At 34.4% G+C, this 11,484-nt stretch overlaps 1 protein-coding gene across 1 annotated transcript; it reads right to left on the bottom strand.

Moving 5' to 3' along the window:
• Positions 1 to 8,748: 8,748 nt before the first annotated feature.
• LOC107920999 (photosystem II core complex proteins psbY, chloroplastic) lies at positions 8,749 to 9,986 on the bottom strand. The gene has a single exon (XM_016850843.2). The coding sequence runs from the start codon at positions 9,481 to 9,483 to the stop codon at positions 8,878 to 8,880; it is 606 nt and encodes a 201-aa protein (XP_016706332.1). The 5' UTR covers positions 9,484 to 9,986; the 3' UTR covers positions 8,749 to 8,877.
• Positions 9,987 to 11,484: the final 1,498 nt, after the last annotated feature.

Here is an 11,484-nt window from a genome sequence, read left to right as displayed (position 1 = left end):
CTAGAAATGACTTCAAGATTCTATAAGGAACTTGCAAAGCCAGATTACTTCTGTTGCCACCTCAGAAGTTGCCACATATTCAACCTCCATAGTAGAGTCAACAATAAAACTCTACTTTACACTTCTTTACACTATGGCTTTGCCACCTAGGACAACAACACATCTTAGTGTCGGTTTCTATAAAAGTTGTGTGACCCAAATTCCTATTAAAATAAAATATAAGTGGCAAGACAGGCTGCACAAGTGGAATCTATATAGAAGTTTACATCCTCTATTTGATATTTGATTAGAATAAGGTGTTTTAACCTTATTGCATTACTTCTATTAGACTTTAATTAGAATATGGTTTTACAAACCTATAAAGAGACATAGTCTATACTCCTCTTGTATCATTCAAATTCGACATAGTGAATTTTCTACTCTTCTGCCCGTGGTTTTTTTCCTGAGAGGGTTTCTACGTAAAATTTTGTGTGTTCTATTTTCTCTCTTTCTTTACGATTTATTGTCATTATAGACGTTCATTTTCCACAATTTCCTTGAAGCACAACGCGTTTGGAATTCAAAATCAGTATATCCAATGACAGTTAAATCCCCTCCAAAATATATTAGCATATAATTCCTCATTCTTTGTAATACTTGAGTATATGCTTAATTGGATACCAGTGTCTTCGAACAAGATTCACCTGATATTGACTTACCAATCCTACTGTTGTAAAATAGATATCTGGGCATATGCATAACACCACATACATTAGACTTTCTCTTCAAAAAAAAGTAAGGTACCTTTCTCATATGCTCTCTTCATATTGTTGTCTTGGTACATTGCTCTAAAGAAGAAAGCTCGATGCAGAGGGTTGTGTACCCTTCTTTGAATAGACTATACAAAAATGTTCCAATATCTTATTTATGTATGAAGCTTGTAATAAAGCAATCTCTTTATTCTTTCGATCCCAAAGGATTTGAATTCCCAGAACATAATTAGCTTTACAAAAATCTTTCACACTAAACTATAGAGTTAACATAGTTTAAATGATTAAAATGTCCCTACTTCATTCCCAATGATTAGTATGTCATCAACATATAGAATTAGAAAGACCACATTTCCATCCATAATACGTTTATAAACACAAAGTTCATCAACATTTTCCTCAAATCTAAAAGTTTTGATCACTTGATCAAATATTTAATTCCATAAGCGTGATATTTTCTTAAGCACATATATATAGACTAAATCAATTTGCAAGCTTTTGCATGTTTCCTTTAGCTATACATCCGATAGGTTGTATTATATAGATGCTTTCTATAAGGTAGTTATTCAGAAGCATTATATTGACATCCATTTGTTAGATCTTGAAATGAGAGTCATCGCAATGGATAACAAAATATGGATAGACTTGAGCATTACTATTGGAGAAAAGGTTTCCTCATAACTGATACCTTCTTTCTGTGTGTAGTGTTAGTAATATGCCTTAGAGCATTTGATGTAATAATGATAATATCATATAATTGAATATTTTAGTAATTGTGACATTCTTTATTACGCTGTGCTTATGTTAACTCATTTCGTTAATTTTTAAATATATTAAATATTATGGTAAAATCCTTGGTATATGAATCACAATGCAAAGGAAATTATGAAGAGTTCATGCCTAGTCATAGTATTAACAATGTTGGATCTAGTTCCCTAAGTGTAGTATATTCGTTTGTATACTTGTAATTTTTTCGAACATATTGGTTTAATAAAATTATTCATGAATTATATAATACCCTTTTGTATACTTTCCTCAATGGTTTTTGCATGCAAAGCAAAATGGAAGCAAATATTAGCTCACTTGTTATCTAATGTTTAACCAATACTAAGTGATTTTACATGGTTGGATCGTAATACTAAAACAAAACTTATACTAGTAAATGAATCTAAACATGTACTTAGTCTAATCGAAGGTGAAAAAACTAATGGAAAGATATGTCGTTTATCAAGTCCAATTGGTGAGATGCTTTGTCTTTAGAATCGGAGCAGAAGGCTCTCAAAAAATAGAGACATAGATGTGATTGATTGGACTGATAGTACATCAGACAAGACCTAAGTATAATAGATCCTGAATCCATTTATGGATTTATTCACTTGTAACATTCATAGTGCGACATACCTTAATCCTGAGTGGATGATGGACTATAAATGTGTGACTTGTATACTTTGATATAAGTAAAAACCTGAGTTCAAACAGATAAATTAACTGAAGCTGGTGCATTAGGTATACGACTTTTACAGTATGTAGCATCATTCACAATAGTGGAATTCATAGCCAAAGAAATAGCTAAATGATATCCTCTCATTGACATTACATGGTAGATGAAAAGTAAATGTAGCCACTGGTCATTTGTCTTTGTGATGAATAACTTAATTATTATTTGATAGTAGTTGACTTTTCATGAAAGAAGATGTAATAGTTACCATGAGATCAAATAAGATCATATTAGGAGAGAAGATTTATCCCAATGAGATTAAGGATATCCTATGAGGGTAACACACTCATGACAAGATCATTGGATGAGCACTGATCGAGTAGCTTTCGTAATGGTATGTTGTTAGGGAGAGTTTAGTCACGATACTACAAATGACTTCATGACTAAATAAGTTTATAATTAATAAGAGAAAAGCAGGAACTTAATTATATATCATTTGAGCCCAAATTACATATGTCCAATCGGTCCCTCCGCTGGCTAGTTGAAACCAAAAATGAATTGCATGTTGAATCAAATGAATAGAAATGGATAGAAATCATTAAATTTAAGGAAATGAGTCTGTCAGAAAATTCTTGCAATTGTGCTTTCAGTTCTTTTAATTCGACTGGTGTCATACGGTATGATGTAATAGATATCAGAGTAGTCTTTGGCACTAAACCAATCACAAACTTAACTTCTCGATCAAGTAACCTAGGCAATTCTTTTGAAAACACATCTATAAACTCATTAACAATCGATACATGATCAACCTTCAGTCCCAGTTCTTAAGTATCAAGTATATACATAAAAAAAATTCACATATTTTTCTGATCAATTTCTGAGCAAAGAATTCTGAAATAAATTTAGTAGCACAATCTGACTTATCAGATTCAACTATAATTATCTCACCATTCTAAGATCTTAGATCAATCTGTTTCAGTCTACAATTCACCACGACATCATGTAAAGTCAACCAATCCATTCCTAGAAGAATATCGAATTCACGAAATGGTAGTAACATTATATTAGCAGGAAAGTCATAACCCTGAATTCTCAGCGAACACTTTCGACATATTAGGTTAACTATCACACTCTGACCTAGTGGATTCGAAACTTTAACCTCAAACTCAATTGACTCGACATGTAAATTCTTATATGTTACTAATGTAGTGCAAATATATGAATGAGTTGACCCAGGGTCAACCAATGCATACCTAGTAACATCAAAGAGAGATAAAATACCAACAATAACATCGAGTACAACAGCTTCCTCCCTAGCTCAGATGGCATACACTCAAGCATGCTCTCTAGCTTCAAACTTGACAGTCGTTTCTTTAGTTCAACTTTAATTAACTCTAGTATTACCGCTATGGCCAATGCATCTACCTTTTTGAGGAGTGGACAACAGCTTCACACTCTGATTATCAATGTCACTTGTATTTATCAGGCAATTTCCCATGAAATGCTCTGTTGAACCACATTTAAAACAAACACCTATTTTGATTCTAGATTCACCAGTATGTAACTTTCTACAATGTTGACAAGTAGGTCTAGGAACATTACAAAAACTTCCAAAATTATTTGCAAGCACAGTCTAAAATCTCAATTCATCCGGTCTCGTTTTATTTCTTCCTGAGAACCCTAATGGTGAAGTGAAGCGACTAAAGGCTTCCCTCAATTTTTTTGATGGAGGAGTTAAAAACGGTTTAGACGAACTCCATTTATCGAAATCTCGAACCGTCATTTCATTTTGTTTCTTATTGTTACAATTTCTTCCATCTTCTGTGCTTGATCAGATAAGACTTCAAATTCTCACAGTTCCATCACACCCACTAACATATTAACTTCATTATTTAACTCGTCTTGAAAACGAACACACATTTCTTCTTCGGTCGGTATAACTTCACGAGTGTATTTAGTAAGGTGTACGAACTCTCGCTCGTATTTTGCTACAGATTTATTTTCTTGCTTCAACTTAAGGAATTATTTCTTCTTCCTATCCAAGAATTATTGGCATATTTCTTTTGAAACTTGATTTTGAAGAAGTCCTAATTAACCCTATCTTTCGGTACTACAGTTATCAATGTCGACCACCAATAATAGGCTTCATCTTTTAGCAAGGATACCACATATATTCAGTAATCATCAGGTGAACATGCCATTTCATTAAAAAAACCCTTTGAATTTCTCAACACCATATTTTCTAATTTTATCAATCAGGGGTCATTGTATAATTTTAGTATTTTGAGGACACGAAGGTGTCACAAGAGGCATAATAGGGGGAGGAGGTTGCAAAGCCATTGGATTGGCTCGCATGAACTTTGAGAACCATTGACCCATCATGCCAAAAATGACATTTTCACTTCATTTTCTGACATTTGCAGAACTAGCAGACTATGAGTCGCTTCATGGTCGGAAGTTGGAACATTACTGTCCACTTCATTAGGGACAGCACAATTGAACACTGACGACATCTTTGAACTATAAGAAAATAAGGTAAGATCAGATCAAGCAACATCACACTATCACAGGTGTATATAGTATGTACTTTCTAGACCCAATACATGCTACGTTCAATCCTTGAATCAAAATGGTAGCTCTAATACCACTAAATGTAACACCTCTCACCCGGTCTGATCGTCGGACACGAGCTATAGGATGCTACGATAGCTAACAACATTTTCACATATAATTTTGGACTTAAACATTCATTTAAACAGTAAAACATTCCATAATCTAAGTATAACATTAATTACAAACAAAACCGAGTCTCAAACGAGCTTATGAAAACTCTTAGACCTATTTAGAATCAAATAGGGACTTAATTGAAAATTTAACAAAAAGTAGGGAAATTTTAAAAAGTAAGGGTCACAGGTCATCTTTCCAGACCGTGTGACAAGCTATGATCATGTGTGCTTGATTCACACAACCTTATTGCCAAGTTGTGTAACTAACTGAAATTGTATGGACCTAGATGCAGAAATTCTAGCTTAAAGTCACACGGTCGTGTTCCTGGACCTTGTAACAAACTGAGACCGTGCTAAAATAAATACCACATGAGTAGTACCACACGGGCGTGCGCCCAGCCCATGTAACTTTCTGTAACCATGCAGTACATAAATCAACTTCCTTTAGCGGTCACATAGCCGTGTCACCAACCCTTGTGGAGACACACGATCGTGTGCTAGATCGTGTGTAGAATAAAATGACTTGACATGCAAGTTACCTAATTCAAGCAATTCCAAACACATACCAATGCTTATAATCAAAGATATACCTATTCAAATCATGTCAAAAATCACATAAAAAATGGCCTAAGCTTCTAATCAATATGCCTCAAGGCACCATCACAACCAATAGTCAATACAAAAGTTCATCTCATTTCATACCAATCTCATTTCATACAAACAATGTGAATGGCTAACATATATCTTAAATACAATCATATGCCTCAACTTTCACTTTTTATTGACTAAAACATCACATACACAACATATGAGATAAATGTCTAAACTCATTCACATATCATACCTAAAACATTCAATTTTATCATCAAGTCTTCATACCATAATTTCCAACTCAAGCTCACCCATTTCAACCATTACACAACATAGTTAACCATACCATTCATTCATATGAATCTATCATTTTTTTCCATGCTTGACAACCACAATCAAGATTTACCATTTCAAATCATGATCAAGCATATCAAAAGGTCATCAAGCACACATTCATGATATAATACCATTCACACTTTACTATTACAAGACACTTATATACAATTTAACCCTTATTACATGCCACATAACCAGATTTAACGTTCAAAAAGTCTACCAAAAAGTGACTGGATAGTGTAATCTTCAAGTTGATCCGATCGCTGAGTTCCGCAAAAGAATAACTACAGGAAACATAAAATGAAATAGAGTAAGCTTCAATTAAGCTTAGTAAGTTCATAAGTTGGAAACAATATAACATACCTTAATTTTCACATTTAAATGACAAAACAGTTAACTAAACATTTTACCCTATTACCACAATTTATATCAATAGGTGAGTTCATTACATTCAACTCATATAACCTTCCATACTATACAAGTTGATCAAGTCATCATATCAATAAACATAAATAGATTTTGATCTTAAATTACAAGGATTTTGATCTTGTGATTGGTTCAGTTGAAAAATTCAAATCCTTTATGTTGTCCAGGTGATTGGTGCATGCGTCACGTTTGCAACATCAGAATAAGTCCTTTATGCTAAACCTTGGCTTCAATCTAATCAGATTCTGAGAAGCAAATATAAAGTGGAAAGGGCGATTTCTAAAGGTATTAACAGCTAAAGACTTTTTTTGTGTCTGCGTGTGTGTGGAGGTGTTTGTCCATGGGATATACTGCGTAACAGTAACACATGGACTATAGGGAATGGAAACATTATAAAATTTAGGCATGATAATTGGGACAATTTACTAATAAAAGCCCTTTTTTTCAAAAATTACCGAAATGGGCCCATTTTTTAATTATTTACCGGAATGGTCCTTTTTCCGGGAAATCGCGTCCACGTTAGCGCGATGTCAGGGTACACGTCAAGAAATCGCGTCCACGTCAGCGCGAAATGCTGACGTGGACGCGATTTCGGCCCGCGCGTGAACAGTACCCAACGGTCAAAAAAATAAAATACTGGGCCCATTTCGATAAATTTTAAAAATATAGGGCTTTTTTGGTATTTTGAAAAAATAAATTTTGAATCTTTTTGTACTTGTATTTATTTTTTTAATCAATTAACTCTTCAATATTACATCAATAGCAACAAGTACAAAAAAGATTCAAATTTGTTACCAACAAGATTTGAACCAAGGTACTAAGGGAAAAGAGCAAGCATCTTAACCAACTAAGCTAAACTAATTAATTGACATATTATAGAAATACTGTTATTATCTTAATTATATTACTTACGTTCTAACAATTTATCGGACCTATTCCATACACGTGTCAAATCAGAAAAAATAATACAACAATTCTGTAAAAAAAATCCGGTGTTTACTTCAAATAAATAAGGAAAATAATGATTTGAATGTTTCAAAATTCAATTTTAAATCGAAAAAATTAAAATTTAGGGGCAAAAAAAGATCGTTTTTGATGAAAACTATGACAAATCGCCTTCGACAGTTTGCCAGCGCGTAGATCTCGAAAAGTTATTCGAAATCAAAAAAAAAATCGTCTCAATCGGATAACCGAGCCAAAAGTTATGGCCTTTCAAAGTTTTCCAAGCTAAAAAATATAAACTGTTCATCCACGTCAGCAAATTGCGTCCTCGTAGGAGCGATTTGTGTCCACGTAAGCAAAGCGCGCTGACGTGGACGCGATGTTTGGACACGTCCCCTGACATCGCGCTAACGTGGACGCGATTTTGGGAAAAATGGCCCATTCCGATAAATGATAAAATACCAGGCCCATTTCGGTAAATTTTTAAAAAATAGGGCTTTTTTTGGTATTTTGCCCTGATAATTGGTTACTGGAATTGAGGCCTCTTAAAAATTATCTTACTCGTCCTGATCATGTTGTGGATGAGATTCTTATAAAAGATTTAGTTACTGTTTCTGGCAATTGGGACTGGAATAAATTTCCAGCATGCCTAGGATACTTGGTTTTGCTTTCTATTACAGGTTCTGAACCCCCTAGTGCACAAGATATCGGTGATCGTTGACGTTGGCTATGGACCCGTAATGGAAACTTTACGGTAATGGATGGCTACATGCAGCGAAAGGGGCCACAATGGTCTTTAGTTTTGGAAGTTTAACTGACCTCAACGAGTGAGACAATTTCTTTGGTAAGTTTACCATAGTAAGATTTTAACAAACACTGAGAAATGTAGAAGGGGACTCTCCGTTGAACCATACTGCCAAATTTGCGGGAACAATTTTGAAACTATTTCTGATGTGTTGTGTGAGTGCTCCCTTGCTATGTCGGTATGAAATCAGATTCTGCTTAAATCTTTTAAGGGATAATTTCTTTGATTCTCAGTTGGAAGATTGTTAACAGCAAACTTTCAGAATTGTGGTCGGGAAAAGGTTGGTGGCGTTGAATGGGATATGACTTCAGACTGATATGCTGGGAACTATGGAACAACAGCTATAGGTTCGATGGGAATCTCCACCTGAGGGGAGGGTCAATTTGAAAAGTAGTTTTGGCCATATTTACCGGAAAGCAAACCGGGCGGCTGATCAAATTAACACTCTGTCTGACTATATAGATACAATCATCCCCCGTCAGAGCTGCTCGATATTCCTCTAAGTCAAGGGGAAACTGCACTGTGTAATCTGATGTTTGCCAGAGCTTAGCTCTCTTCTGTTACCACATATATATAATATTAAAAAAAAATTAAAACAATAATAGAAATGTATAGATATACTATTGTATCAAATTTTATGTAAAAGCTTAAAATTATATTAACTTCGATAATACAATTATATTAAAAAATGACATAAATATAATAATACGAATATATAGATTATAAGGGATGAAATTAATGGAACTATAACCAAGGAAAATTTGTTATTTTTTGTTTAAAGTAAATAACGAGAAAGCTTCATTAACATAAGGTGCAATTACAGGTAATTTACATGCCATTACACCCCATACAAGATCCACAATCTCACTGAGATCTCATCCTATTAAGCTGGTTCAAAGCCGGTTGCAGAATGTTGTAGGCCACCCAAAGAAGAGCTGGTGCTACAACGAAGAGGAGAAGGGTACCCCTATTGTCACTAGATGCAGCATCAGCTACCATAGCTATCTCACTGGCCGATGCTTCCGGTGTTGACATGAACCCTGATGCAGCCAATCCTCCGAGCCCTAGCCCTATGATAACCCCTTTGGAGCTCCTCATTCGGTTCAGCTGGTTAAGTGCTGGCTGGAGGATGTTGAAGAGGACCCAAGCGATCGCTGGGATTATGGGAAGCAATAGAGCTAGCCCACGGTTGTCTCCTTCAGCTATTTCAGCAATCTGTTGTGCAGCTAAGGCGGGGTCACATGAGCTCAAGGTTGAGAAGATAGCTCCAGCAATGGCGCTGCCAGCGAGTGAAGACGGTAGGTTTGAGTTGTTGGCCGGTTTTGAGATGGTGAGGCCTTTGGGGAGGTTCTGCATGGAGAGAAGGGAGAAGGGCTTTGGGGTTGGCTTTGTTGGGCTGCTCATCTTAGTTGAGCTGATGCTTAGGCATTTTGCATTGAGCATCGCCATTGTTGCTACACTTGCTGCCATTTTTTTATGTTTTTGGGTTTAGAATTGTGCTGTTGATCCCAGGGGAGTTGGGGCGGGGGAGCTTTTTGTGGCAGAGAAATGGAGTTTCAATTGCCTCTGGCTGAGGATTTGGGTTTTGGGATATAAGATTTAATGTGAAGCAAATCAAATAATGTCCAATAAAATGAAGGTCTCTGGATTCTACTCTTATCCAGATGATATGATGTGTGAGATATGGACCTCATGTTGGATACCCCACCACAATTTTCTTATCGCCACCAATGGCATATTCTTAAGGTCAATTTGTTAACATTAAGCCGTTCATTTCACATAATATCTATCTGCACTTCACCAGCTTATATTGTTTGATGAAAACCATGTCCAGAGGCTCAAATACATAATGAAGCCCAAAGGCCCACCTTGCAAAGCTGAAGTCCATTCTTTGGGCTGCTCTCTCTGTCTCCCTCTTTTTGTTTTCAAAGTCTTCCTCTTTGTTTCGAGGTTAATACGTTGATACCTTAAACTTTTTGGAAACCACAAGGCTCAAACTATTAAAAGTATTTAGGTACCTTTTGTATATTATAGAAGTGTAATTTATTCTTCATAGGATAAATATGTATAATATAATACGTTTGATGTTCGTGCAAGCAAATTTAATAAAAAATTTCATGGAAGACTGTTTAAAAAAAAATTAAACATGATGTTGGTAGATATGTTTATGGATTGACTTGAAAATTTTGTTTTTCTTACTTGAAAATTCATTTTTTTAAAAATAGTATATTATGTGTGAATCACTGATTTTGTTTTTCAATATTCGTTCGGTTACAATTGGACAAAGTTAGTATAGTTATAAAATAGAGATGGACAACACAATTGTTTATGTAATTTGAAAACTTCTTACATCTATGAGATCTTACCTAGAGAGTGACCCAATATAAATTAATAAAGTACAAATCGTAGTTTAAGTTCAAGTCATAAACTAACTTGCAACCTCACTTCTATACTTCAAACTAGATCACACTCTCAGAAACTATTTCCCTTTGAAACCTTAGTTGTAAACCAATGAATAATCCAATTTACTAATTTACTTGCACAAATTATGCACTAAAACAATTCATAAATTAACAAAATAGAACTTCTGTCTCTATGTGTGTAACACCCTTAACCCAACCCGAATTACCGAATCTAAATCTCGGGTATTACTTTACATTTCACTTAACAAAATTTCAAAACAGTCAACATGTACACTTGACTTAAAATATATTTTTTTATCATTTTATTTAAAGAATCAACATTAAAGGAACAAAGAAAAGTATTTAAAAATAAAATAATACATCATCCGAATTCTGTACAATGAGATAATTAATTTTTAGTGAAGAGGGGTCGGAACTGTCGAACAGCGAAACAGGGGAAACTTTAAAGAATAAACTGTACTTATTGGCTAAACCAAAAATTCTGAAAATTTTATGGTAAGAAGATATGTGAGCCTAGTTTCGGGGAAAATTAGTGGATCTTAATTTGGAGTTCCGTAACTCAAGATATAAATAATTTAGTGACTATGACTCAATGAGACAACTTTGAATGAACTATAAATAATAATGGAATTATAGAGAATGTTACATATGAACATGAAATGTATTAGATTAATGATTAAATTTATTTATTTAGATCCAGAAAATTCAAATACGAAGCTAGATCGAGGAAAAGAAAAAGTTTGGGATTAGTAGATTTTTTTTACGAACAAGTATCGAGGTAAGTTCGTATAACTTGAATTATATTCTTAAATTCTTGAAATGTTTGTTATTGATGTGAATATGATTTGAATGTTCATTGAATGAAAATTAATGAAACATTGATATATTTAATAAAAAAAGGGAAGAAATCCCGGTTGAATGGAAGGAAAATTCGATGGATCTCTGAAAAGGAATTGACGGTAAAAAGGATCTAGCCCAGACGGATGATCCTATTTTGATATAGCCCTCCCAAAGAATATGTGGAAAATGGATTTAGCCTAGACGGGTA

This window comes from Gossypium hirsutum, chromosome D01 (genome assembly GCF_007990345.1).
Source record: "Gossypium hirsutum isolate 1008001.06 chromosome D01, Gossypium_hirsutum_v2.1, whole genome shotgun sequence".
Classification (NCBI taxonomy): Eukaryota; Viridiplantae; Streptophyta; class Magnoliopsida; order Malvales; family Malvaceae; genus Gossypium; species Gossypium hirsutum.
This window is presented reverse-complemented; position numbering and strand designations above follow the sequence as displayed.